Here is a 27,144-nt window from a genome sequence, read left to right on the forward strand (position 1 = left end):
TCTGAATGTGAACTCTTAACATACCTCTGTAAGCGCCACACATGCACATGAAAAAGTCTTGATTTTTTTGTGTTATTTTACAAAAGTACAATTTATGCTTATAAATGGAATATTTGCTACTCCGCCAGCTCGCCTCCGGGTACCAACTGCAATGAGAATCACTGAAATGACTAAACTCATACGCGACAGAAGTACTACTCACCATTGTTATGTTGTTGCCATTCAACAGAATCTGATCCAATTTGGTGATGCGGCGACCGTCTGGCGTATTCTCGTACTCCGTCACATCGTCCAGCAGCATGTTCACAAAGTCATCAAAGCCCAATAAAGTGCCAACCATCTCCTTGTCGTTCTTCATGATAATATGGATGCGGGAGCCAATGCATTTGTCCACCAACTCTGTGGAAAAACAAGGTGAAGCCGGCGAGGACGCTGTAGCCACGAGACAGGTAAGGGGGCGTTTATTAATCACATACCCAGTGGCATCAGTGTAGCAATGTTTGCAGGCGGCGGTACGGCAGTCATTTTGATTTAGTTAAGTTAATAATTTACTTAAATTATTAAAATATTTTGTTAGAAAATGCTGTGCAGATAACTGTGATACTATCGGCGGTTGCACTGTGAATAATCGATAGAAAACTGTTGTCAGCTGATGCATCGATATCATCATCGTATTATTGCCCAACACTGAACGTATGATTTAACATAAATAATATCATAACTCAAAAATTGTGTAAATAGCAAGCACCACGCTATATGCTGGTGTGCTGGAATTACGGGCAGGTTCCCTGCTGCTCACCGCTTACATAATGTCCGTGTCACTGGCCCTGGGCGTGGGACAAGCTGCCAAACTGAAGATTCTGGCGTCAAGTTCAAGGCAATGGCAATGGATGTCGCTGCGGCGGTCGTTGAATCAAGGTTATTTTCATTTAAATTTGTTTACAGAATTGATTTCTAATGTTTTCTGTATTATGCAGACTTGACAACTGCCCTACGACCGTTCTACTTTGCCGTACATCCGGACTTCTTTGCGCAGCATCCCGAGCAGCGAAACACCAACGAAAACTCGCTGAAATTGCTGAGCGAACATCTCGAATCTTTGTATGAGCGCCGGCCGCAACGGAGTGCCGATGGCCAAGTGCTCAAGTTCTATGTGCGCGCCAGTGCGGACGCCGACAAGCGGGACTCCTTCAGGCTAATTCAGATCCGCACAGACTGGCAGAGCACCCGGGATCCAAAGACATTCATCCAGAGCCTGCTGGAGTCGTGCAATCTGTCAACGGATTATGTGCGGACCATAAGGGCACAGCCGGAACCACCAAAGAGCTCGGAAACGAGCATGGCCTACAAGCCGGGCCAGGACTACCACTACGACAAGGAGTTCTCCGAGTTCGAATCCCAAGCGAGGAATGTGAGTGTAGACTTTGCCTCCTCCCTACTCGATTAATGTTGATCCTCCCCTTTTAACCCAACAGGAGCGGGCAAGCATGCGTCCTGTACTGACCACCTGGCTGGAGGAGAACGCGGACAAGGCCAAGCAGCGGGCCAAGGAAACGGCCGATTTGCAGGCGGAGATTAACAAGCTGCAAAAGGTGCTGGTGGAGAAGCTGAAGCTGCGAGATGCACGCTACGAATGCGGCTGGAACATCGAGCACTATCGCGGCTGCCTGAAGACGCTGGAGCGTCTGGCCAACACCCACCTGGCGGAGATGGCGCCGCTGCGGGATCGCATTGTGGTCTTTGCGCCCTTCACGGGCATCAGCCTGGAGGGACATGTCATGCTGTTTACCGGGGATGTGCTGAACAATTGGATTGACTTCATCAAGAACATTCCGCATCACGACACATACCTCAAGGTGGTGCCCATCTACGAGCAGACCCTCTCGCAGGTGCTGCGCGGCATTCAGATTGGACGACGCAAGTTCATGCCAAAGCAGCAGGCCCGCGGCTATGCCAACTACCTCATGAAAGTCACTACATCGCTGGGCGACTATTTGGGCAAGCAGAAGTACCCAAAGAACTGGCCAGAAACGCTGCACGAATTCACTATTGTCGTGGAATCAGAGGCGGGTCCACTGATGGTCAGTCCCACGGGTCAATTCATCACACCGGCCACCTGTCCGGGCCTCATACTGGTGGACTTCATCAGCCAGAATATGCAATCTTCGCGTGAGCTTATGAACAAGTACGCCGAGGACAAACACATCGAGCAGCAGCTCATGGACGAGTGCATGAGGCAGCTGCAGCTGCAAACGCTCACCAAAGACGATGCCGTCACGCCCGACAAGATGATTGTGGCCCTGCGGGAACTGTCCCAGATGCAGCTGCCGCATTTGCAACAGGTGAAGCTGCACATAACGAACTACTACTCCGTGCTAACCGATGGCGTTGTGTGCATACCCTGGGACTTTATGCAGAGGTAGACCGCTTTCATTTTCCTGTGCCTTTTTATTGACAAATAAACATAGAAATAATTATTGAGGGTGTGATTTCTCCCTCTCCATCTACAGCTAGGCGGCATCGCTGCAATCCTCGACGCTCCAGGTGCACTCCGCTCGATGGGCTGCAAACTCCGATGCCTTGCGTGTGTAGACGTGCCGCTCCAAGCCATCAAAGTGGATGGGATCACCGCCGCACAGCACGGAGTTCTCGGTTGCTGCATCGTAGAAGGAAACTCCACCATTCCGATACACCACACGCCACCAGCTGATGTTGGCTCGGCTGTAGACGTTCTTGGTAATCGCATTCGTTGCATTGCTGGCTGCCAGCGGCGATGGCTCCATCAGGATGTATCGATTACGCCAGAAGGCGCTGTAGAAGGCAAACTGCGGTCGACTGTCGTTGAGGCTGTGGCCACGCTGCACATAGTACGCCGCCTTCTTGGGATCCCGCGCATTGCTGCAGATCAGATACGTCTGCGGGCACTCGTAGATGTAGGCATTGCTGTCCGTCACGTTGCGGATGCACACCTTGCGCGCGGTGTACAGCAGCTGCTCATCCATTGGAAGCTGAGCATAGATCTGCTGTCGCAGCGATGCGTCCACTTCCTGCTCAAAGTTGGGCTGCTCCAGCAGCCGTCGCAGATTGTCCTGCATGGCCAGGTCCAAGACTTCGGCTGAGGCATCCTCCCTCGTGAGCTCTTCACGCTGCAGCAACTGGAGGTTGGCCAGAGCCAGCTGCGTGAGGCTGCCCGTGAAGTTGCCCAGACGCTCGACCACACTCAAAGGCGTCTCCAGGGCCAGCACCGCGTCGTAGAGCGCCTCCAGGATGTCACGCAGATAGTCCAAGGCGCTGAAAGTCAAACGATGCAGCAGCGAGTCGACCAGCGGGAATGTAGCCGTGCGACTGTTCGTGTGGAAAGGAGCTTCCATCAGCTGCGCGCTGCGTGAGATAAATGCTCGATGGACCAGCTCCAGCAGTGCTGGCGGCACATCCGAATTGAGCGCGAGTTGATCGTAAAAGTCAAAGATCTTGAGCGGATCGTAGATCTGTTTGGTCTGCTGCAACTCCTTCCAGAGTCCCGTGTAGATGGCACGCTTCAGCTCCGGCGTTCGCGCTTGATTCGCCAATTGAAGCACCACCTGGCCACGCTTCCAGTCGCCGCTCACCTCAGAGCGGATCACAGACTCTAGGTTGCTGGCAGCGGGACCTCTCAATGCTCCTGCCACGTCTGCTTCGCCAGTCCACACGTCGATGTGGAAGAGCACTTCGCTTGCAGGAGCGGATGCATTCAGGACTGCCAACAGTTTGCTGCTGTTGTTCGAGTAGCTGCTGCCGGATTCCAGTGAGGCGCTCAGTGCCAGGACCAAAAGTAACCAAACGCAGACTGCCATAGCGTCCCCAACTGTTCGGAGTTGGCTCCCATGCCAATGGTTTTATAGGTGAGTCCGGGGGTCGCTCGTCGGCTTCTATTTGTATTTGTAGTTCGTTTCATCCGGTGTTTGTACGGGGATCTAGGTGTTGACCCGTGTGCCGATAATATCAGCGAAGGTATACAATGTTTAATTGCCTTTTGCACCCCGCAAATCTCCAGTCTCATCATAAAACGACCCGGCACAGTGAACCAATTTCAAAAACAAACAGAAAGTGGAATTTTTTGTGGATTTACAGAAATTAATGTGCAGTGCATGTAGAATGCAGGTAATTCGATACATGTCAGCAGCGCCACCTGTCGAAACAGCAGCGAAGTTCACTCTTCTATAGTTCAAGTGATTTCCACTAGATGGTAGCACACGGCATAGCAGCGGCACCAGTAGTTCACGTTTTCCCCACTAGATGGCAGCACTACTATTGAGATATTTTCGTTATTTATTTTTGATTTTTAGTTCAGGAGGCGCATGAAATTTCTTATTTCTAGTATCACAAAAGTCTACAAAGACGCTTAGAGGCTATTTGATGCTAAAAATGCAAGGCAAGGCTACAGTTGTTTGAGTTGTTTGACTACCTAAGAGCTAAGGGTCTGACTGATCTGATCCTCTAGAGCTTCGTGGAGTTTCGCGACTTTACCGATCTGCGCAATATGCTGGAGCGCAGCTCTCCACCCGTAGAGGCAGAGAGGGAGGCTCCTGTTTGTGTGCCTCGCACAAAGGCCTGAGAACGAACCTCCACATCGGTGTTTCTGCGCGAATCTTCGTCCTCGTCCACCTGCTTGGCCAGGCAGGGGAAGTCCCAAATGCTCTGACCCCGACCAAACTCCTCTCCATCGCTGAGGGTCTGCGGCAGATCGTGATTAAGCGTCTCCGGCAGCAGCAGCGACAACAAACCGCCAACGATGCCCAGCAGACCCAGAATGATCAGCGGCAGAGCTGGGGAAATGTTGGCTAAGTACACGACGAACGGTGCAATGATGCTGGCCACATAGCCCATGATGTGGATGAAGGCCACCGCCTGGGCACGCACCACTGTCGGCAGCACCTCGGCCGCCCACTGCAGTCCAATGTTGTAGCTGATATTGACAAAGAAGCGACCCATAATGGCCAAGGCGGCGGAGTAGACGCCCACGGGCACCACGGTGGCCAACAGACTGAAGACACCACTGGCGACCATGGAGCCACAGGCCAACCAGCGACGTCCAAAGCGATCCAGGGTCACAGTGAGCAGTGTGTCAGCCGGCAGTTCCGTGAAACAAGCCACCGTGAAGGTGAAGAAGATGTCCAGGCCCAGGGAGCCAACGTTCCTCACATGCCCATCGAACACCAACGAGATGGCCATCCAGATGACGATGAGCAGCAGCGTGGTGCGTCGCAGGCGAGGGGATTTGAACAAATCCAGAACGGAGTAGCTGCCATTCTGTGCCTCCTGCTCCCGCATGCGGCGGCAGCTGTCGGCAAAGTGCTGATACGTCTGCTCGGGCACCTGGCGGCCGTTGCGTCGCTCCAACTTCTTGAGTATCGAAATAGCTTTATCCACCTTGCCCTGAGCGACCAGCCAGCGCGCAGACTCTGGCACGATAAGCGGCGTGAAGACAACCAGCAGCAGCGGCGCGGAGGTGATGATTGCCAGCAGTTTCCAGTCGGCCACAAAGTAGGCAATCCAGGGGAGAAGGCAAGCGGCGCCCGTGAAGAATATGGCAATGGACATGTTGGCCACAAATGTGCGATACTTGGGACCCACATACTCCAGGACTGTGAGGGCAAGAACAGACTTCAATTAGTTGGAAATCCACTTGAGCTGACAGCTTGAAAAACTCACCCAAAATGTACATCATGGTGAAGCAATTGTCAAAGGCGAAACCCACAAAGAAACGCATGGCGGCAAACTCCCAAAAGCTGTTCGAAAATGCAGTGCCAACGCCGGCGAAGAGTCCAATCAGATTCGTGCCAATCAGCGCTGGAATGCGCCCGTAGCGATCCGCCACCCAGCCAAACAGCAGGCCACCCACAATGGCACCCAGAAAGAAGATCGACTGAGCATAGGTGGGCAGGGCGGCATCATCGCACACCCAATTCTGTTCGGTGGCCACCGTGGAGTAGGGTATCTCCGTGTAGTTGTAGGACCAGCCGTGGCGACACTTGACCCTCGGCCACTTGGGATCGGCCATCACCTTGCCCTGGGCCATAATTTCGGTGTAGTTCACGTCGTACATGTAACAATTGTTGTATTCCCCATTCATCATGGGTATAGAAAGCGCCAGTCTGTGGAACGAAACGGAAACGGGTAGAGGGGGGTAGAGGAGAGGCTTAGTTTCGGTTAGGTTTTGGCTGTTGCAATTAACACATCTCCAGGGTCAATCGCCGTCGAATTGTCTCCGTCTGGTTGGGGTTTTCTGAGTTCTCAGTAACACTCTAAGCCATGGCCAACAACACGGCTTTCTGCACTGCGTAAACTACGGCTCACACGCAGCCACAAAGCCACATAAATGATGCATGTGTCTGTATGACAACTTAATTATCATGATCTTGAGTGGGTACTTGATAAATGCGGTTTCAATACGAAACGTTTTTGGTTACACTTGAAACTGCAGAATGCTCTGATTTGAGGTGGAATTTAAAGAGTGTTTGGAGTGCAGAATGGACTGCGGAGAGAGAGGAACCAACCTCAACTTATATTTGTTAAACCCCTATCTGTTGATCCCCTTGCTAAGAACTCCACTAGCTATGAATCAGTTACTTCAACTACAAGTTCAATTAACTATCCATTAAGCTTTGAAAGTGTTTTTCTGGTTGGTTTTTCTGGCAACAGTGTAAGCGTGTTCAACATTCGCTTACCGCCAGTCCACTCTACTACATCATAAGCTCGTTGCGGCTGCGCCACACAACATTAGTCTTCGTGTTGGCTGTTTGCTACTCGTATTTGTACGGGGACTGATACCCATGCTCGTACTCAGTCTGCTGCTGCTGCGTTGTCGCAATATTCACGCTAAGCTACCGCTAATTAGACGGCCCACTGGCTGACTAGTAAGTACGGGTATCTCTTATCCAACTCTCTGTGTGTGTGGGGGGGCTAAAGCAAACACTCACTCTGCTAGGAGCAGCTGACCACCCAGCAATTATACAGATGATCGAACGTTTATTTTTTTCGTAAGGTTCTTTGCCTTATTAAGCCGTCGCATTGACTGGAAAACTCAATCATGGCCCAAGGTCAGGCAGGCAGCCGTTCTAAGCCAACGTTCAGCTTGGACTGGACGCATTAATGACTCTGTCTAACCAACAGACTGACTGTTGTGGCCGGTTGGCTGTTGGTTCAGAACACTTGAACTCGAAAATTCGTTTCGTTTCATTAAATTTTCAAATCGTTTTAAGATCGCTTGCAAATACTTTGTACACTTTTTGTTTTCTGTTCTTACTTTAGTCTATAATTTGTCTATTAGAATTGTGCGGATTTTGGTCTTGGTCAAATGGGTTTGGTTCGTGGCTGTGTCCAAACCGGTATTAGCCTTAGCCTTTCGATATCAAGGTGATCGCTGGGGATCACTTGTGGGGATCGCTTGTTAGTTTTTACTCGTATGAGTCTGTGTAGTAATCGATCGATCAAGTGCCTGCTGCTTTTTGCTTTGTGTTTTATTTGTGAAAGTGAAACGGAACCGCATAGCTATGGATTGCCATTTACGCACAATGGAATTATTTCCGGTTGGTATTGGAACTGGTATTCAGATGGAATAGAATGCAAGCTAGCCAGGGGATTGAGGGAACACACAGAGAAGTGTCTTATAATGATTTGAATAAATTGTTAGCCACTGCATTGCTGCCTCTGTGTAGCTCGCTAAGTAATCAACTTTTCCATTTGAATATTTATTACGCAGATTACGTGAAGCCAAACCAAATGGCCAAAGTGTTGCCTTGGCTTGTGCTAGATTTGTATGGAGGGAAAACCCAAACGCTGTTGACTCACCTGGCCTCCACATCCAGGCCATCCAGCTCCGGCACATGGCACCAATGCTGTTCGGGTATCAGCGTGAGAAATATCTGCGAGAAGTACACAAAGGCCACGAAGAACGAGAAGGGTATCATGCAGATGAAGAGGATCTTCTGGTAACGGCCAAACTCCCCAATCAGCGGCAGTAAATCATCGAAATCAATGCTGGGTAAGCCATTGCCAGTGTCCACACCATTGCCAGTCGCATCCTGACCCTTCTTGTGTTGACCCAAATCCAATTGCAGTTCCTTGGTGTTGCCGCCGCTCTTCCGTCGATGCAGATTGTCGCCATGTGGGTGCTCCTCATGATTGAATGCTTCATTTACAAAGTACGCTTGCTTGGCCTGGCCTTCCATGTTTGCGGTAAGTTATATAACACTTGGGTATAATTTATATTTATATATTATTTGTGCAACCTTGCGTTCTTAGAAGAACTTCACTTTTTTGCAGACCGACAAATGCGAAATAGTTCCAAATCAAAATTCAAAATTCAAATCGAAAACGAAACCGTTGCTGACGGCGCACGCGCGCGAATTCGTTTCTGTTTCGGGTTCTGTTCTGCAACTGAGTGAGCCACGCGCGCCAAGTGTCGTTTTTATATAAGCTCCGCCTCTGCTCTGCTCCAAGCTACTCTGCTCAGCTCAGCTCAGCTCCGCGCTGCCTGCTGCCTGCCTGCTGCACTTGCTGCTGCTGCTCAGAACAAGAAGCCGCCGAGCGGGCAGGCGAAAGTTAGCTTCGAGCAGCTGTTTCGTTTGGTTCACACAGCTGGCAAACCGGTTCGAATCGGAATCAGAATCAGAATCAGAATCAAAAGAATCGGCAAGGGACACTAACGATTCGCGAGAGTGGACTCTGGCGAGCCCCAAAAAACAAGGCGATATGATCGCCGATCTTATGGATGGCATTTTGTTAGCTTTTATTTTTAAGCCCTGCCCAAGCATGACTCCACTCTGCACCCATCAAGAGTGCAGCTCGTGCTCCGAGCCCAGCTGGGTCGGGTCTGGGACCTGCACTTTATTAATAACAACCCAAAAGGCAGGCCAGGCGGCATAAAGCTCGTGATTCATGCTCCAACCATTCCGTTATTGAGGAAATTAGCCAAAGATTATTTGTTCAATTCGTGCACGAGTTTCAGTCAGTCAGTCAGTTCCATGCACACGTCAGTGTCCATTCATAAATTGCCCAGACAAGAGGCAATTCAACTCTCAGCAAAGATCTACATGACCCCGCAACAGGTTTCAGGAATATTATTTATTATTTCGCTTAACTCTTAATTTGTTCAAAATTAATAATTTTGATGGGTTTATGCGCCTGTGGCTTTGTTTTATCATTATATTTTTGTGTACTCTGTTCAATTATGGAGATACATTTGTCTTCTGGAGTGGAGGCGGCGGCACATGCCTTCATTTACAATATTACTTATTAATTATGAAGTTGCAGCCTGATTCTGATACATCAAATCTCTGGCAATTCTCATTACAACAAAATATTGTTCTCTTGACCGCTGGCTGCGCCGCTTTAAACCAGTTTAATCTTGCTTTATAAATTACATTTATTTAGTTTTTTTGTGTGTGAATTATACTCTGGCAAAGATTGTGTGCGTTGCATACATTTGCTTAGAGATTTGGCACATGCATCAATGGGAGTTCAAAGATAACTCAATTGGAGGTGTTAAAGATGTGGCATAGGTATGTAAATTGAAGCGAAATCATTTCACAATTGAAAGAAATGTTATAGGAATTTTCCGCCTAAACCTGTTGACATGTTTTTCACATTTTGCACCTATCTGGATTCTATCTCCCAAAATTCCAGTGTATTTCCAACGTCGATGCCAAAAAGTGCCAACTTTCCATCGGTTATTTTATTTTCTTTGAATCTATCTACTTTTATTTCATCTTATTTTTTCTGTTACGCATTTAATGTTTTTAATTAGATTTGTTTTGGAGTAATTTCAAGGACTTTTGGCTGGCAGTACATGTACCTAGCTATTGCCAGTTGTTGGGGAGTTAATAGAACGGCTACGCAAACAGATTTATAGATTTGTAGCGAGATAGTGTCATATGGTTAATTTAATATTATATTTTTAAGCGTCTGGCAGGTGTCATTGTTGGATTGTTTCACATTTAGAAAGCTGCAGCTAATTAAATGGATCAACTTGTCCTTCCACAGATGAATATATTGTGTCTGTGGAGTGTTCTCTGGATAGCTCTCTGCTCTGTGGCAAGGTTTCGTCTTTTAACTTTTATACGACCTTCAATTGCAAAACAAACACACAAACAGAAATTGTATTAAATCCATTTCCGTTTTGCTTCATGTTTTCTGCTTAGTTCAGTTTTTGCTGCTTTTGCTTTGGCCGCCCCCTTTTATCATTTTATTTCTGCGCATTTTATATTAAATTTTATTGTTTGGCATTCCATAAGTAATACGTTTTAATGAGTTTGGAAGTGTTTTTGGCCAAATACTTAGCCTCTTAATTAAATGGAGGGGAAGTAAAACGTTTTGGCTTGGATGCATTCGTCGGACTCTGGCGCAGAGGTGCGAATAAATGGAATGAATGGCGAATGTTGATGACGCCACAAGTCGAATGAGTCGGCAGGAAGCTCATTCGACATAGGAAAGCTATTCCATGTCATCGTCGTATTGTTTTGTGCTCAATAAATTATAAAATTAAATCACACACCCTTGCTAATTGATGTCTGCGGTCTCAGCTATCACAGCGATAAGAATTTGAAATGTTAGAACTTATAGAAAGTCCATTACTTGTGGAGTACGTGATACTTGAAATGAGTGCACGAACAGCTGCTCGTTTTGATTATTAATTATAGTATTTATAAAGATATAGATCCAGGCAGTAGTCCATCAAGCAAAAGTTCTATCTTTTATTTCTTAAAGGTTCTTTAAGGGTTTCTTTTAATATTTTTCCATGTCGTGGGCTCGTCCATGGCTCTGATTGATAAGCTTACTACGAACTGCAAAATCAGACCCTGATAAGGCAATATAAATCCATTCTGGGCCAAATCAATTCACACTTCTAGTTTCGCTCGCTGGCTCGTTCCTTATCGGCTCATCGTAAGGCAAAGGCTTATCAACGATCGGTAGCATCGCCATTATCAATCTGTAATAAATTAACCTGGTTTATTCCAGGCACTGGGTAATACACCCACAGATAGTCGATGAAATATGATCCACACATGGTGCAGACATCCACTATAAAAGCCTTCGGATTCCTGGTGAAAACTTTAGTGGAAGTCAAAATGAAATTCGCTTGCGCTTCGGTTGTGCTCCTGATCGCCGTTCTCGGCGCCCAAGCCGTGGATTGGCAGTCCGTGAAGAATCTGAACATCGAGGTCGAAGCCCCGAAGATCCGCCACAGTGCACCCACGGGTCGCATCACCGGTGGCACTCTTGCCACACGCAACCAGTTCCCCTACCAGGTGGGACTACTCCTGTATGTCCAGGGCGGAGCTGCCTGGTGCGGTGGCACTTTGATCAGCGATCGGTGGATTGTGACCGCTGCTCACTGCACGGATAGTCTGACCACCGGTGTGGATGTCTATCTGGGCACCCACGACCGCACCAACGCCAAGGAGGTCGGCCAGCAGATCGTCTTTGTGGAGAAGAAGAATGTGATTGTGCACGAGAACTGGATTGCCGAGACCATCACCAACGACATTTCCCTGATCAAGCTGCCAGTGCCAATTGAGTTGAATGGTGCGTCCCGGAACTCCTCTGTTCTCTCGGATCCTTCTTAAGCTGATTCTCCTTTTTGCAGAGCACATTCAGCCCGCCAAACTGCCGGTCAAGGCCGACAGCTACAACAACTACAGCGGCGAGACAGCCATCGCTTCCGGCTGGGGCTTGACCAGCGATTGTGAGTAGCCGCCTCGTCTGATTTCCACTCTTATTTAATTTCACTTTCTTCGGTTTAGCTGCCACTGCTGTCACCGACATTCTGCAGTTCATTGAGGTGCCAATCATGAACAACAGCGGCTGCTCGCCCTGGTACTTTGGTCTGATCGGCTCCACCAACATTTGCATCAAGACCACTGGTGGCACTTCCATCTGCAGCGGTGATTCCGGCGGCCCCTTGGTGTTGGCTGATGGCAGCAACACTCTGATCGGTGCCACCTCCTTTGGCATTGCTTTTGGCTGCGAGGTGGGCTGGCCCGGTGTGTTCACCCGCATCACCTCCTTCCTGGACTGGATCGAGGCCAACACTGGCGTTGTCAACTATGGCAACTAGAGGCGGAATTCTCTTCCAAAATAAATGTTTCTCTTTTGTTAAAGGAAATATCTATCAATGATCTGAGAAAGATCAAAGTTCCAATTCAACAATCTTCTCAGTCGTTCGTCATATTTGATAAGCTTACTACGAACGGGTAGATCTTGCCCATGATAAGCCCATTCTGACCACACTTCTTCTTGGTTCTTGTGTTCGCTCGTTTCTTATCAAACCTTATCGTTGATTGGTAGCATCAGAGTCGCGCCTTACTTAATCTATAGCAAATCACATTGATTTATTCTTGGCCTGTGGGCAGCACCACAGCAGATGGTCAATCTAATGTGGATTTAGTATAAAAGCCAACCGATTCGGGGCGACAAATTTAGTTGTAATCAAAATGAAATTCGCTTGCGCATCGATTGTGCTGCTGGTCGCCGTTCTTGGCACCCAAGCCGTGGATTGGCAGTCCGTCAGGAGTCTGAATATCGATACCGATGTGCCTATGATTGGTCGCCACAGTGTTCCCAAGGAACGCATCACTGGAGGCACCCTAGCCAGCCGCAATCAGTTCCCCTACCAAGTGGGACTCCTGCTGTACGTCGAGGGAGGCGCTGCCTGGTGCGGTGGCACCTTGATCAGCGATCGTTGGATTGTGACCGCTGCTCATTGCACGGATAGTCTGACCATCGGTGTGGATGTTTATTTGGGAGCCCATGACCACACCAACGCCAAGGAGAAGGGCCAACAGGTCATCTTTGTGCAAACTCGGTACGTGATCGTGCACGAGGATTGGAATCCAGCGACCCTAAGCAATGACATTTCGCTGATTAAGCTGCCAGTGCCAATTGAACTGAATGGTGGGCTATAAAGATCTATAATCTCCGGAGTTCCTGCTAAGTTACTTCTTCTCTTGTAGAGCACATTCAACCTGCCAATCTGCCCGTGAAATCTTCCGACTTAAGCTACGAGAACTACAGCGGCATGAGTGCCATTGCCTCAGGCTGGGGCTTGACCAGCGATTGTGAGTACTTTCGTGGAGTTCCCGGACGGTAGTTTTCAATCAAATTTCATTCCAATTAGCTGCCACGGCTGTCACCGACATTCTGCAGTTCATTGAAGTGCCAATCATGTCCAACAGCGGCTGCAAGTTGTGGTACTTTGGCATGATTAGCGACAATCACATCTGCATCAAGACCACCGGTGGAACGTCCATTTGCAGCGGGGATTCTGGTGGTCCCTTGGTGCTGGCTGATGGCAGCAACACGCTGATTGGTGCCACATCCTTTGGCCTTTCTGTGGGCTGCGAGGTGGGTTGGCCGGGTGTGTTCACCCGCATCACCTCCTTCCTGGACTGGATCGAGGCCAGGAGTGGCGTCGTCAACTATGGCAACAAGGATGCGGAATTGTCTTAAATTAAATGTTTATTTTGGATTACAAGAAGTAAAACTCGTATTCGGATTTGGGTCTATGATGAGGACGCTGCCGCTTGGCGTGCGTGCGCATGCTGACATCATCGAACATGTCCTCGTCGGAGCTGGGATGCACATCCAGCTCATCGGGCTGATCATCCTCCTCCTGCTGATCTTCGTGCTGCCGCCGCTGTTCTAGTCTTCGACTCTGGCGTGGCTTGCCATAGTCCCTGACATACTTATCGAAGAAAATCGCCTCCGTGGTGTCCTGATGGGCGTTGACGCCCGTCTCGTCGCTGATCCAGTCCAGGTACGAGGCCACCTTGGTGAAGGCTGCCGGATAGCCACGATCGCAGCCGTAGATGCTGCCAAAGGAGGTGATGCCCACCAGCACTCGCTTCTTGGACTGTCGTCGCTGCAGCACGAGTGGACCGCCGGAATCTCCGTTGCAGGTTGAGCGTGAATTTCTGCCACTGGTGCAGATATTTGTGCCGCGATAGGACAGCGGAAAGTTTGACTTGCACGTCCGCCCATCGATGATCTCCAGCTGCACATAACGCAGGACATTGCTGATGGCATGGACACCAGTGGCATAGCGTCCCCAGCCAGAGGCGATGCCCAGCTTGTTCTTAAAGTTGCGATACTCGTAGTGCCGCTTGGGCAGCTGAATGGGATGAATGCGATCTGAAAGGAAAGAGAGTCAATTCCTCTGTAAAGAGGGTTCCCCGACTCTTCGTTTTACCATTAAAGCTGACTGCGTGGGGCAGTTTGACCACGGCTATGTCATCCTTCAAGCGTCTGGGATTCCAGGTGGGATATATGCGAAAATTACTGCTGGGCACCATCAGCCGCACCTGGCCCTTCTCCTTGGCGTTCTTGATCTCGTTGGCGCCCAGAAAGACGAGCGCTCGCTTGGCCCTGCCGTGGGGAAACAATCGGTTAGGGGGGTGGGGTTCTGTGGCAGTTATCATACCGCTCCTACATGTCCACACAATGCGCCGCTGTCAGCACATGCTGATCGGAGATCAGAGAGCCGCCGCACCAGTAGAGACCCTTGGGACGCTGCAGCAGCATGCCCACCTGGTAGGGGAAACAGTGCGGATTGCCCACGTTGCCGCCGAATATGCGATCCATGGCCATGGCCCCTTCCGGCAGCATCTTCTCCAGCAGCGGTGTGGTCTCCAGATTCAGGACCAAAGGCTCTCTTACATCCACATCCTCGTCGCTGTTCCCATTTCCTCTTCCATTGATGCGGCTAGCCAGGTTGCTGGCGCTCATTTCCGCATCTTGCTCCATCGACGAGGAGATGGAGGAGGAGGTGGAGGAGGCTGACTGCGACAAGCCGAACGGCCCCGGATACATGGACACTAAATACATTGGCTTAACCTGTTGCCAGTCCAGTGCCGCTGCCACGCCGACGAGGGAGGTGGAGGCGGCGGCATAGAGCAGGGCAATCCAGGTGAGCAGCTTCGTTTCCGAGTGCGGCGGCCTGGCGTGGGTCCGATTTGGGGATCGCCTCCGAATGCGATTCGTTAGTGTGGCAACAATGGAGGAGGTGGCACCTGCTGATTGTGTAAACATTTGCGTTGCTTTGTTCGCGCACGCATTTAACTGTTAATTGCGATTTATTTAGTGGCACTTTTGCACTGCTTCCTCCTTTAATGCATTGGATTGGCCCCGCTCGCCCCACGTCCGGTCGCTCAGTCGCTCGCTCGCTCGCTCGGTCACTGCGCTGCCTTCCCGTTTCGAAAAGCCGTTACGCTGGACAACGCGCTTATAATCTCGGTTGCTACTTTAATGCTACTACTTTACTGCTTGCCACCTTGCCACACTTGCCACTGACATGAACACCGACGAACGTCTCGTAAGGTACTGGTGCGGCGCGCGCCGCTTACCAGCATTTTTATAAACTCTTTCGCCAGCGATTTCTTCGAACCACCTTAATTATTTCATCTATTTTGCTGCATTAATTCGGCCCCGTCGCCCCTCCGCTGCAGCGTTCATTTTGTGCTCGCAATTGTATTACAGTTGCATCAATTTCATTTAATTTGACGGCTGCATGTCAATCTGCATATGCTCTCATCTCACTCTCACTTCATTCCACTGCAGCTATGATTGGTCACGCTTGCGCTTTTACCGTTTGACAGAGTCACACACAGGGCATCGCATTCTTTCTCTTCATTTGCTTCTTCCCCTTTCATTCAAAGTTTGTGCTCCCTTTTGATCGGTCGCTCGTCGGTCACATAGTCGCAAAAAAACCGCGTGTGCTCGCGTGAGTGTGTGTTGTGTTGTGTTTGTGTTTTTTTTTTGGCCGAAAAGACAACATTTGCCTGCTGTTTAGTGGTTTTACCATTTAAACTGTATTTGAAGCTGTAACTCGAGTTACAGTCTGCCCGCTTTGGTGCTATTACATCACGCATATAGTGCTCTGCTCTCTTGATCGCCATTATGCAGTGAGAGGGAATCTGCTTTCATTGAGAAAAACGCGTGCGCAAGAGAGGGACAGGGAGAGAGGCTGTCGGTAAGTGAAACAATAAGATTGCACGATACAGTTATAATTTTGCATTTTGTTTGGCGTCTCGCATTTCATCACGCCGCACAGTGGGCACACGTGCCTGTTTAGCGGTGGCTTACCCTCGAGGGCGTAGGAAAGCAGTTCATGTTCCCACATCCCACTGTGCAGCTTCTTTGACTCTCTTTCTGACAATCTCAAGGTTATTGCCGGCGTTGGCTTTTTTTGTCGCATTCCTTGCCATTTGTTTTGTGTGTGGCTGGTAAACAAATTAACAGTTTTTCATTGATGGAGTTGCATGCGGCATGCGCAGAATTCTTAGCAGGAAATGGAAGTGCAGCATTAAAAATATGTATTTTTAATTAAATTAATTCGTGCACCGCCTGCGGCGGCCTGAAATAACTTTAATTTGGTGTTGAAAGTATTTCTGTTGTCTGTCTATTTAGGAAATTACTGCTGGTACTGACTGCGGTCTGGGTCTGCGCCTAGCCAACCAAATAAACAAAATCGTCTCGGTGATATGTTCGAATCGAATTCGTCGGTAATGAGGCTAAAAAAACATAATCCGCGGCGGCAGCACCAACAACACAATGATTATGCAAATGCATGCTATGCACCCCGCCCCCTTTCTCTACCTCCCCTGCATCATAACGCCACCTGCAGCTGCAGCGCTTGTTGTGCAGTTCGATTTCGTGCTGTGCGTCTATACTGAACACAAACAAGGCAAGGCAAGGCATGAGCATAATCGCGAATTGTTATTACCACGCCGCCGCGGCGGGGCAGCCCCATTGCATGTTGCACTCATTAATAATGGGCGCGTTTTTGTTGCTGCATTTTTATTGCACTTGCTAATGCCTCTGCCGTTATTTCACTTCGCACTATTCCCCCCCCAACAGTTTTCGCATTTTGCGACGCCTCGAATTGCGGGGTTGGCGGCGTCGGCGGCGGCTTGTGCGTGCGTCGCTCAGGGTTTCCGTTTCGTATTTCATTTGGGTGGAGTAGTAGGCGGAGGAGGCTACTTTTCTTTTCATTTTCTTTACAACATTTATTCTGCACTTACGAACTACGCACAGAATCGTATTCTATGGCTGGATGAAACTTAAGTTTAGATTACTCGCTATTTACATAAAAATGTGATAACTTTAATGGGTTGCTTGAGTTGTTCCCACCACGACTATCTGCATAGCTAGGGGGCGTGAAATGAAATAAGGTGCACGTTGATCGATCGGTAATCCTAGCTTCAATAATTGGTATCAGTTCAGGTGACCGCAGGCGAGATTGCAGTCCCAATGGGAACCCACCTGCGGTCACTTTTCATTTGGACACTATTCGTAATATCTATCAGTAGCGTAATTTATGATTCAATGGGTGTAAAGTGTAAAACAGTGACACAATCTATCCGAGTGTAGTAATGATATAACGTGCATTATGCGCTGATGCTTCAGTCTCTCCTCTACTCGAACGCCGCCGGCTGTGGCTGTGGCTGCGGTAGTCCCAGCTGCTGCATGTGATACTGGCTGCTCAGTGCGGGCAGCTGCATATCATCCATGGTCATGGCAGTCTTGGCTTCGGCGTTTCCTCCTCCTCCTCCAGCATCACCTTCTTCACCCTCGAGCATTGCACTGTCGAAACTCTTGTTGAGACGATCGTGAAATTCTGTCATTGAGATCTTCTTCAGAACGAGGCGCTTGCCAAAGGTTTTCTTCACCTTCTGGCGTCGCTTCTTCAGCAGTATTTTGTTCTTGTTCAGTCCGTCACTGAAGGAAATGGCGCGTCGCATCTTACGGTTGCCAAATTTTACAATTCTCACTTGGCTGCTGATCGAGCACTCTTCGCTGTCGTCCTCCACATCGGCGGCATTCTCGTCGCTGGGCTCCTCAAAGATTGTCTCGAGATTTGTGGGTATAAACTTCTTCATGCGCTTGTTCGTGTAGATCTTCTCGATGGTCTTGAGCGTCTGCGAATTTGTGGTCAGCTCTTTGCGGCGATTCTTCTTGATGGGCTTCATGATGGCACTGCAGACCCGATTGAAGTTGTCCTTGGAGACGCGTGCCGGCATGCGGCGGCGAGCCACGCCAGCTCGTCCGCCCGACACATAGCTGCCGCTGCCCTTGCGCCTGCTGCCGCCACTCTGCCAGTCGCTGTCATCGTCCTCCCCGCGGCTGAGCTGCGAGTCCACCTCATCGGACTGATCGCTGCTCTCGCTGGGCTCCGATTCCTTCGACCCATCCTGCATCTCCTCCACATCAGACATGGCAGTTGCAGTGGCAGTGGCAGTGGCCGTAGCCATTGGCTTCAGGCTCCACAAGAAGCTGCTGCTGCTGGCGGAGCTGCAAAATACACTTCAGGGTGAATTTTGTTTGATTTTTGTGGGGATTCGCTTACCGATTCTCCGACAATCCGACTTCTTTCGGCTGAAATGTGATGTTGGCAAAGTTATGCACAATATTGTCCATTACGTCTGTCTGCTGGCCGCTAAAGCACGCATTTCCAATACCTTTTCCTTAACTTCAACTCTTTTTTTTTTGGGCGTCTGTCTGTCGGTAATCTCCTTGGGGGGGGCTTTTCTGGTCACAAGACGAGCTCCTCCACCAACGGCGGAAAACCAACTTTGCACAATGTTGGGCACAGCGCTCACTGGCGGGTATATGCGGCACACCTTTTTGTGGCAATAGTTCTGGCGTCGGTTGTGTGTTTTTTTGTTAATAATGTTATTTTTTTTGTTTCTGCTTAAAAAGCAGTGTGACCGCGGAATTATTGATAAAATATACCGACAGCCCCTCGGGAATATACCGAAATCAACCCTTGCATTTTCAAAATATACCATAAATACCGTGAATCTTTAATTATTTTCCTCGATTTTAACGTTCTATTTGATATTACTAGCTAATTAGGAGTCTCTGCGCTAAAACAATAATTTTATCCAATTTATCAATTAATTCTCTACAAGAGTGGCTAGTTTTCACGACTTCATTGACTTGGCGTGTTTCTAAATTAAGTTTAAAACAAAAATAGCACAAAACTCAATTTCGTATATTTTACCCTGTTAAAAAGTGTTTATTTCTGCGAGCGTTGCCAGAGTGCTTTAAACGATGTGCGTGTCTATCGATATAGATATCGATACATAGCGCAGTGTGGCCGGACTGTTGCATTTTATATAATGGTACCAGAAAAAGGCGACAGGGGGCGCTTGCGTCGGAAAGGCGGTTAAATTTGAATGTCGCGCGCTTTGATAATTTCAAAAGAGGTACTTTACATTTTCGAGTTTATCAATTATATTATGTTTGATACTCGCTGATTATGCAAGCAGACGATTCAATCTTATCGTTAGCTGCAGATTTCTTCAAGTTTTATTGGTAATGTAGATATAACGGACACTTCGGACATTTAAAATGGTTTCGCTGCTTATCTGCATATTGTAAATAATTTTGTTTCAACATTTATATTGATTTCCGGCAAGTGGTACGCTCTATACGATGGGTATATAACCACCAGCGTTCACTCAGTTGAATTCAAATAAGGTTTTCTCATCAAAATGAAAGTGCTGGGAATTCTGCTTTTGGGAGTGATCGCCTCCGCGTCGGCGTTCGAGAAGCCCGTGTTCTGGAAGGATGTGCCCGTGGGCAAGGCCAACATTGAGGGTCGCATAACCATGGGCTATCCGGCGCACGAGGGCAAGGTCCCATACATTGTGGGCCTGGGCTTCAGCAGGAATGGCGGCGGCACCTGGTGCGGTGGCTCCATCATTGGCAACACTTGGGTCATGACCGCCAAGCACTGCACGGACGGCATGGAGTCGGTGACCATCTACTACGGCGCCCTGTGGCGTCTCCAGGCTCAGTACACCCATTGGGTGGGACGCAACGACTTCATCGAGCACGGATCGGGAGACATTTCTCTCATCCGCACTCCCCACGTGGACTTTTGGGCGCTGGTGAACAAGGTAGAGCTGCCACGATACGACGATCGCTACAACAACTATCAGGGCTGGTGGGCGCTGGTCTCTGGCTGGGGCAAGACCTCTGATGATGGTGGCGTCTCGGAGTACCTCAACTGCGTGGATGTACAGATTGGCGCGAACTCTGTGTGTGAGAACTACTACGGCAGCTTCTCGGGTGATTTGATTTGCATTCCCACGCCCGAGAACAAGGGCACCTGCAGCGGCGACTCTGGCGGTCCTTTGGTTCTCCATGACGGCAATCGCCAGGTGGGCATTGTGTCCTTTGGCTCCTCCGCTGGCTGCTTGTCCAATGGCCCCAAGGGCATGGTGCGTGTCACCAGCTACCTGGATTGGATTCGTGACCACACGGGAATTTCTTATTAAGAAAAAACACAAATTAAAAACGGTTTTGGGAATATTATTTGCAGTACTTGTTCTTTATTTGTTCAATCTTTGATGATCTTTAGTAGGAAATGCCCGTGTGGTCGCGTATCCAATCCAAGTAGCCAGTAACCCGAGTCATGCCCTTGGGGCTATTGGACAAACAGCCAGCGGAGGAGCCAAAGGACACAATGCCCACCTGGCGATTGCCGTCATGGAGAACCAAAGGACCACCGGAATCTCCGCTGCAGGAGCCCTTGTTCTCGGGTGTGGCAATGCACACATGGTTGGGCGTGATGGTGGTGGAGCCGTAGTAGGATTCACACACGGAATTGTCAGCTATCTGAATGTCCACACAGTTGAGGTAATCGGAGACGCCGCTGTCATCGGAGGTCTTGCCCCAGCCGGAGAGCAGAGCCCACCAGCCATAGTAATTGTTGTAGCGATCCTCGTAGCGCGGCAGCTCCACTTTGTCCACCAGCGACCAGAAGTCCACGTGCGGTGTGCGGATCAAGGAGATGTCATTGTTGAGGGTCTTCGTGCTGTATGCCTCGTGCTGCTGAATGTCGTTCTGCTGCACCACATGCGTGAACTGTGGCTGCTGGCGCCTCACAGAGCCATAGGCAATGGTCACGGAGCTGGCGCCGTTTGTGCAGTGGGCGGCCGTGAGGACCCAGGTGTGGCCAATGATGGAACCGCCGCAGAACCAAGATCCGCCGTTGGCATTGCTAAAAACGAGGCTCACAATGTATGGAACCTTGCCCTCGGTCGCCGGATAGCCCATGGTGATGCGTCCGTTCACACTCTTGCCCACGGGCATGTCCTTCACGGGCACGGGCTGCTCCAGGGCTGCCGCCAAGGCTATGCCCGCTATGACTAGAACCACGAGCACTTTCATTTCGAACGAATGTCAACACAATATCGATCTTGAGTGGCTTATATAGGCAACGGCTTCCGCCATGTCATTGCTTTTGTTTAGAGGCATTCAACTCCAGTTAAGAACAGAATTTACAATCCGCTGATAACTCGAAGTTCGATCATATATCAGCTCTCGTCTATCAATGCAACCGAATCGCACGGGAAAATCTTATTTTTTGCTGAAGTGAAATCTTTACAATGCCCAGACACACCCCACACACACTCTTGTTGATTACGCTCATATCATATCTCCTCTCAAAGGCCACAACAAAACTGGACAAAAACTGGAAACATTTTAATCGGTATGAGACATTTCTGTATATTTGTGGGTTTTTCTTAGGTTTAGATGTTTTATTTTGTGTCAAAAATGTATGGAAAAATTATAGACGAAATGCTTAATATTTATGAATTAAATTACTAGTTGAGATGGGGAAAAAGTTGTTCAAATTTGATTGCTGTGGATTTTTCATCCTTTATTGTCCAGAAATGATGAATTTCTTGTCAGGCTCTGTCAGTTGTATGAAATGATGAATTTCTTGTCAGGCTCTGTCAGTTGTATGTATTGTAGGACATAGCCAGAGTTTTGCATGGTTAAAGTGGTATAAAATCATCTGAACTTCATGGGTATTTTTATATAATTTCTATAGGGGCTTTTCTATTATATTTGAGAGAAAACTGAAGGGATTCGGCTCGGAATTCGTCTCTTTATTCCACGATTTTCTAAAACATTTGACTTACATTTAATTCTGTTTGTTTTATAGATCCCAAAACGAAACTTACGTATTTTATTCGTAAATAAAATATATTTCCAATATTTCGTATATTTCAAAATCTCAATTATGAGCGCCAGAAATAGGGAGTTACTTTTATTTTTTGTGTCATTGCACAAACCTTCAATATTAAGGCTGCTTGAAATTCTCAGAACTAAGCCAAAACTTGTCTAAATTCCTTCCCAAACATCGATTGAAGAGTTGTTTCACTTAGGGCAGAATTCTCAATGCAATTTGTAGCACTTCTCCCATCCAAAACTAAACCCACACCCACTTAAAATCTGAAGCATAAGCCTTGTAGTACGTGGGATTTTTCATATGCATTTTATTTGTTGTGCAGCTAAAGTTGCTGGGATTTTCATTTAGTAAGAAATTCCAGTCTTCTCTGCGATCCAGTCCAAGAAGTAGGTGGTACGGGTGAAGCCAGCTGGGGAGCCGATCTCACAGCCAGCGCTGGAGCCGAAAGAGACGACACCAATCTGGACGCCATCGGCGGCCAGGGGGCCGCCAGAGTCGCCGTTGCAGGTGGACACGCCGTTATAGGTGCCGACACAGATGACCCTGGGGGTGACGATCAATGTGCCGAAGGTGTTTTCGCAGGCCTTGTTGGAGATAACGGTGAGGTCGGCATACTGCAGGTGGCTGGCCACGGAGTTGGAGGCATCAGAGGTCTTGCCATAGCCGGAGGCGACGGCGGTCTGGCCTTCATAGGTCGAGTAGCTGCTGGAGATGGCGGGCAGGTTGATCTTGTTGATGGCAGCGGTGAAGGACACAGCTGGGGTCTTGATCAGGGAGATGTCGTTGCGCAGGATAATCGAGTTGTAGCTCTCATGCTGGCTGAAGCTTCCACTGGTGACGGTCTGGCTCAGCACGGGGGAAGTGCGAACAGTGGCGCCATAGCCGATGGTCACGGAGGAGGCACTAAAGGAAGGGGAAACAATTTTCCATTAGTTTTGATTCCAGTGGAAACTTCTTTGGTGACTTACCCGCTGGTGCAGTGAGCAGCAGTGAGGATCCACTCGGGGGAAATGATGGAGCCACCGCAGAACCAGCCGCCGCTGTTGCTGCCAAAGTTGAGGGACACCTGGTAGGGGAACTGGTTCTCCACAGCGTCCTTGCCGTTGGTGATGCGACCCTCGATCGATGGGTTGACAGTCCTGTCACGGGGATGCACAGGGAACGTCTGCGGGAAGACGCCTGCGGAGACGGTGGCCAGAGCCAGAGCGAGTACAACGAGAACCTTCATGTTTGTTTGATCGTTAAACGAATGATTCCTCCACCATTGGCTGGCCCATTATATACCCCATTCCCATGGCCCACTCCCATGGCCCATGGGCTCTAATCAACCGAGTCAGCCGTCATTTATTTCGGTCATAAATTGTGGCCACCGTATCAGAGTGTCTTTTGCTTAGGTTGCAGGATATTTTATCAGTTTTGCAGATACGAGCAGCTCGATGTCTGGAAATTTAATCTTCCTTCTGCATCTTAAGAGATTTTCATGCGATTAAAAGTGTTCTAATCGTTCAGTGATCGACTCGGACCCTCGTTCGACACTCGTTCGACAATTGCGGTGCTAAAATAAGCTTCGAATTTATGATGGGTCTTTAATATGTAGTGTGTGTAATGCATTTGCTTTTATTTGTTTTGTTATTTGTTGATTTGCTTTGGCACTGAAAAGTATACACCAAAAGGGAGCGCGATTGCTGTGGCAAGTGTTTGGATTTGTTTTGATTTCTTTTGGGTGCCTTTAAGTGAGAAATTTTCCAGCGCCTTTGACTTGTGGAAAGGCGTGAAAAGGGGATGCTGCTGCTAGTTTAATCTCACTTTCTTGGGATATAATTACATATTTATATAGGGCGAAGCTCAGCAGCTTTGACTTTTGCTTTTATAGGAAAAATGCATGCTAAAATGTTGAGTTTTAGGCCAAAAGAATATTAAATTACTGTAAATGCTTGTGATGCTTCATTCTTTTTCTTGTTTGGAGCAATTGAAGACCCTTTTATCTTTGGTAATAATTCTTTAGCTTTTGTCACATTATTTCTTTACAATTTATTTTGCTGAAATTAAGGTACGTTTTCCTTATTGTTTCTTTCGCTCAAATGCGCTTTCATTGCACTGAGCTGGACTCTGCATTTTCTAAGAATCATAATTAATGATACTCGTGGTTTAATTATCTGTTTCTGTTGAATGAATAATTGTTATTATGACATTTCCATAGAAACTGTCAGAGTCTCTCAAGTGCTTTGATTAAATTTAACAAATCGAATCGATGGAGAAACTTCCTAGCATTGCAGATAAGAGCAACAACAGCTGTAGCACTCGTATTTATTTTCTCAGTAATTGCACTCGAATAAAATCCCTAAAATTGGTTTAGAACCCTTCAAGAACAATCCTCCACTTTCGGCCCAAGAGAAAATCTTTTGTGTACATTTTCTAGATAATAATCGTTATTTATTTTTTGGAAAGAAAGAAAGAAAGTGCCGCAGCTCTGCTTTAGTAGGAGACTCCAGAGTTGGACTTGATCCAGTCCAAGAAGTAGGTGACACGGGAGAAGCCAGCGTAGTCGCCGGACTCGCAGCCAGCGCTCGAGACGAAGGAGGTGACGCCGATCAGCACGTTGCTGCTCGTCAGGACCAATGGGCCACCAGAGTCGCCGTTGCAGGTGGACACCTTGTTGGGGGTGCCAATGCAGAGGACGCCATTATTGATGATCAGGGAGCCGTAAACGTTCGCGCAGTTGGCGTTGGTCACCACGGTGAAAGTGCTGAACTGCAGAATGTTGGCCACAGAGCTGGCAGCATCAGAGGTCTTGCCCCAGCCGGAAGCGACGGCGGTATCGCCGGCATAGGTCGAGTAGCTGCTGGCAATTGAGGGCAGGGCAACCTTGTTGATGGCCGAGGTGAAGGTGACGGCAGGGGTCTTGATCAGCGAGATGTCGTTGCGCAGGATAATGCTGTTGTAGCTGGCGTGCTGCACAAAATCCGAGTTGGAGACGGTCTGGCTGAGCTTGGCGCTGGTGCGGACAGTGGCGCCGTAGTAGATGGTCACATCAGAGGCACTAAAAAAGGGACAGGAGCCTCGTCACTAAGGAAAACTAGAGAGAGAGAGAGGGCTTTTCCTTACCCGCTGGTGCAGTGAGCAGCAGTCAGCACCCAGGAGTTGTCGATGATCGAACCACCGCACCACCAGCTGCCGCTGGAGCTGCCAAAGCTTAGTCCCACCTGGTAGGGGAACTGTCCCTCCGAGGCGGTCTGGCCGTTGGTGATGCGACCCTCGATCGAGGGCACAGCGGGCAGGTCACGGGGGTGCACAGGCAGCACCTGGGGCAGCAGGCCAGCGGAGGCGGAGGCCAAAGCAAGAGCGAAGACTACGAGCACTTTCATGATGATCGAATGAATGTCCATCCGTTGACCAAGCGCCTCTTTTTATACACAAATTTCTTATCAGAGTGGTGGTCCGGGCCCTGTCCGGGCCGTGCCTCTTGTGTTTTTTTGACCAAGTCATTTCTGTTTATTTCTAAAGGTTTGATTTCTCTCTGTTATTTCTTTTTCTTTGTGGCTCTTATCGTCCGTGCGGGTGTTTTGGATTTTAGACTCAAAAATACATAAGCAGCGGACGCCTGTCATTGCTCCGTGGTTCGTTTTCTAGGGAAACGAAAGGATGTAAGAACACTGGGAGAAAGCAGCCAAAGCCAAAAGATTTGCAGCGAGAGTGGCAACTGAAATTAGGATATAAATATCTATTTGATAATTAAAATAAATACTCTTCACATTTAAATTTAATATTTGCATACTTTGATTTTGAATATTTTTATGATATTTATGAATGATTTTTATTTATTTCCACTAAATTTGAATCACATTAAATTCAGTTTAAAATGGATTCTTTTTCAGTTAACTTTACTATTTTTGTATCGAAAAATCATTTGCCATTTTTCTCCGAGTGTATTAGTTGTGGCTATCTTTCAAGAGATATAAGTTGGTGGGCGGTATCTTTCTAGGCAGGCAGGCTTTCTATTTGGCCCAATAGTATCTTCTGTTATCATTCTCCGCTGTTGTTGTTTTTTCCGTGATTGTGGGAAATCTATTAGATTACTTAGTGGACGCCGCAGGCTTTCAATTAAACGCACTTGAAAGAAATCAAAAGGCGGCAGACGTCTAGCACTTCACACTCCGCACACTCCGCGCATTTCGCACTCGTGATACGGCAAAAAAGATTTCTTATAAATGACGACAATGCTTTTTTCGCAGATATTTATCAATGGAACGTAACGAACGGGTGACTTTTGGGCTTTATATTTAGGTTTGTGGGAAAATCCACAACTATTCGAATTATTAAATACTTTTAAAAACAATTTTACAACCCCAGCGATTGTGTTTCACCCGAAAAGAGATTTACAGCTGGCTCCCACTTGGCTGCTCGAGGCCACTCTCGAGTGTGTGTGAAATTCCCAGCGATTATCTGCCGATCAGACTTCAATCATATTAACCATACGCACTGGTGTGCGACTAAAAGTTGCCTAGTCACTTTGGTGGGGGCTCGGGACAGAGAGGGGTCATAGTTGAATCTGAGGGAAATTGAAATCAAATCGCCTTACGTGATGGGAATGCCCAAGGAAGGACTTTCGGGGACATTAGCACATAAAAACAATTCATTGCCTTTCATGCTGACACATGTAGTTGTTGCCTGTCCGTCTCTGTGTGTGGGGCAAGTGGCATGTGGCATGTCCTTGTGCGTGTCTGGGCCATAAATGCTAAGCATTTTCGTATGTGGCCGGACAAAAACTAAAATAGATTTCTCTGCTGACGATTGCTTCTATTCTGGGTAAAGGAAATGGAAAATAGTTTCGCCCAAATAATGTTTCCCATTTAATTAGAAGATAACGTTTATCCTGCGGCTTTCTCTTCCCTTTCTTTACCCCCCCCCACAGATATCTTTAATCCCCTGCATTGGCTGCACTTTATTGATTATTATCTTCACTCTCTCTCTCTCTCTGCTCTCTTTTTATGGTTTGCTCCTTTCGCTGATTGCGAAAAAATGGTCCCGGCCCGTTCTGGCTGGCCCTTTGTCTCTGTGTGTCTAAAAAAAACAAAAGAAACTAATTTTCTTGAAATATTTGCTCTCATTGTTGTTCAAGC

The 27,144-nt window shown here is 48.2% G+C and overlaps 13 protein-coding genes across 18 annotated transcripts in view; 5 read left to right on the forward strand and 8 right to left on the reverse strand.

The window, feature by feature from the left end:
• Positions 1–70: 70 nt before the first annotated feature.
• On the reverse strand, positions 71–632 carry LOC117894599 (U6 snRNA-associated Sm-like protein LSm5). Its single transcript, XM_034801748.1, has 3 exons — positions 477–632; positions 203–399; positions 71–146 (listed from the first exon to the last, which is right to left on the reverse strand). Exons 1-3 carry the CDS (start codon positions 523–525, stop codon positions 117–119), a joined length of 276 nt encoding a protein of 91 aa, XP_034657639.1. The 5' UTR covers positions 526–632; the 3' UTR covers positions 71–116.
• Positions 633–677: 45 nt separating this feature from the next.
• LOC117894574 (T-cell activation inhibitor, mitochondrial) lies at positions 678–2,600 on the forward strand. Of its 3 annotated transcripts, none has more exons than XM_034801714.1 (4): positions 678–918; positions 978–1,411; positions 1,476–2,419; positions 2,511–2,600. In XM_034801714.1, the coding sequence occupies exons 1-4, from the start codon at positions 810–812 to the stop codon at positions 2,512–2,514; spliced, it is 1,491 nt and encodes a 496-aa protein (XP_034657605.1). In that variant the 5' UTR covers positions 678–809; the 3' UTR covers positions 2,515–2,600. The 3 variants fall into 3 exon arrangements, with proteins under 3 accessions (XP_034657605.1, XP_034657603.1, XP_034657604.1); XM_034801712.1 differs by having other exon boundaries at positions 2,505–2,529; XM_034801713.1 differs by lacking the exon at positions 2,511–2,600 and having other exon boundaries at positions 679–918; positions 1,476–2,477.
• LOC117894576 lies at positions 2,432–3,872 on the reverse strand. The gene has a single exon (XM_034801717.1). The coding sequence runs from the start codon at positions 3,831–3,833 to the stop codon at positions 2,511–2,513; it is 1,323 nt and encodes a 440-aa protein (XP_034657608.1). The 5' UTR covers positions 3,834–3,872; the 3' UTR covers positions 2,432–2,510.
• A 424-nt stretch (positions 3,873–4,296) lies between these two features.
• On the reverse strand, positions 4,297–8,451 carry LOC117894569 (organic cation transporter protein). The gene is made up of 3 exons (XM_034801704.1): positions 7,831–8,451; positions 5,692–6,134; positions 4,297–5,624 (listed from the first exon to the last, which is right to left on the reverse strand). Exons 1-3 carry the CDS (start codon positions 8,208–8,210, stop codon positions 4,477–4,479), a joined length of 1,971 nt encoding a protein of 656 aa, XP_034657595.1. The 5' UTR covers positions 8,211–8,451; the 3' UTR covers positions 4,297–4,476.
• A 2,634-nt stretch (positions 8,452–11,085) lies between these two features.
• Positions 11,086–12,140, forward strand: LOC117894584 (brachyurin). The gene is made up of 3 exons (XM_034801729.1): positions 11,086–11,565; positions 11,627–11,725; positions 11,784–12,140. Exons 1-3 carry the CDS (start codon positions 11,109–11,111, stop codon positions 12,095–12,097), a joined length of 870 nt encoding a protein of 289 aa, XP_034657620.1. The 5' UTR covers positions 11,086–11,108; the 3' UTR covers positions 12,098–12,140.
• A 318-nt stretch (positions 12,141–12,458) lies between these two features.
• On the forward strand, positions 12,459–13,488 carry LOC117893667 (brachyurin-like). The gene is made up of 3 exons (XM_034800357.1): positions 12,459–12,933; positions 12,993–13,097; positions 13,157–13,488. Exons 1-3 carry the CDS (start codon positions 12,474–12,476, stop codon positions 13,486–13,488), a joined length of 897 nt encoding a protein of 298 aa, XP_034656248.1. The 5' UTR covers positions 12,459–12,473.
• Positions 13,480–15,417, reverse strand: LOC117894575 (serine protease 55). The gene is made up of 3 exons (XM_034801715.1): positions 14,468–15,417; positions 14,228–14,403; positions 13,480–14,169 (listed from the first exon to the last, which is right to left on the reverse strand). Exons 1-3 carry the CDS (start codon positions 15,064–15,066, stop codon positions 13,508–13,510), a joined length of 1,437 nt encoding a protein of 478 aa, XP_034657606.1. The 5' UTR covers positions 15,067–15,417; the 3' UTR covers positions 13,480–13,507.
• Positions 15,418–15,734: 317 nt separating this feature from the next.
• The window catches only part of LOC117894579, a 92,799-nt gene continuing 81,389 nt past the window's right edge, over positions 15,735–27,144 (forward strand). Inside the window, exon 1 of the mRNA XM_034801721.1 lies at positions 15,735–16,006. The gene's annotated coding sequence lies outside the window, so the exon portion shown is untranslated. The remainder of the gene's footprint in view (positions 16,007–27,144) is intronic.
• Positions 17,024–18,691, reverse strand: LOC117894585 (protein tantalus). Its single transcript, XM_034801730.1, has 2 exons — positions 18,383–18,691; positions 17,024–18,327 (listed from the first exon to the last, which is right to left on the reverse strand). Exons 1-2 carry the CDS (start codon positions 18,451–18,453, stop codon positions 17,451–17,453), a joined length of 948 nt encoding a protein of 315 aa, XP_034657621.1. The 5' UTR covers positions 18,454–18,691; the 3' UTR covers positions 17,024–17,450.
• Positions 19,519–20,341, forward strand: LOC117894593 (serine protease 1). The gene has a single exon (XM_034801743.1). It carries the CDS (start codon positions 19,533–19,535, stop codon positions 20,319–20,321), a length of 789 nt encoding a protein of 262 aa, XP_034657634.1. The 5' UTR covers positions 19,519–19,532; the 3' UTR covers positions 20,322–20,341.
• LOC117894591 (serine protease 1) lies at positions 20,363–21,232 on the reverse strand. The gene has a single exon (XM_034801740.1). It carries the CDS (start codon positions 21,214–21,216, stop codon positions 20,401–20,403), a length of 816 nt encoding a protein of 271 aa, XP_034657631.1. The 5' UTR covers positions 21,217–21,232; the 3' UTR covers positions 20,363–20,400.
• Positions 22,367–25,410, reverse strand: LOC117894589 (serine protease 1). Of its 4 annotated transcripts, none has more exons than XM_034801739.1 (3): positions 25,130–25,410; positions 24,971–25,064; positions 22,367–22,833 (listed from the first exon to the last, which is right to left on the reverse strand). In XM_034801739.1, exons 1-3 carry the CDS (start codon positions 25,408–25,410, stop codon positions 22,369–22,371), a joined length of 840 nt encoding a protein of 279 aa, XP_034657630.1. In that variant the 3' UTR covers positions 22,367–22,368. The 4 variants fall into 4 exon arrangements, with proteins under 4 accessions (XP_034657630.1, XP_034657628.1, XP_034657629.1 ...); XM_034801737.1 differs by having other exon boundaries at positions 22,367–22,439; positions 24,571–25,064; XM_034801738.1 differs by lacking the exon at positions 24,971–25,064 and adding an exon at positions 22,993–23,140 and having other exon boundaries at positions 22,367–22,927; positions 25,278–25,409.
• The window catches only part of LOC117894568 (serine protease 1-like), a 30,167-nt gene continuing 27,473 nt past the window's right edge, over positions 24,451–27,144 (reverse strand). The window contains exon 8 of the mRNA XM_034801701.1: positions 24,451–24,498. The gene's annotated coding sequence lies outside the window, so the exon portion shown is untranslated. The remainder of the gene's footprint in view (positions 24,499–27,144) is intronic.

Source organism: Drosophila subobscura, chromosome J, assembly GCF_008121235.1.
Source record: "Drosophila subobscura isolate 14011-0131.10 chromosome J, UCBerk_Dsub_1.0, whole genome shotgun sequence".
Classification (NCBI taxonomy): Eukaryota; Metazoa; Arthropoda; class Insecta; order Diptera; family Drosophilidae; genus Drosophila; species Drosophila subobscura.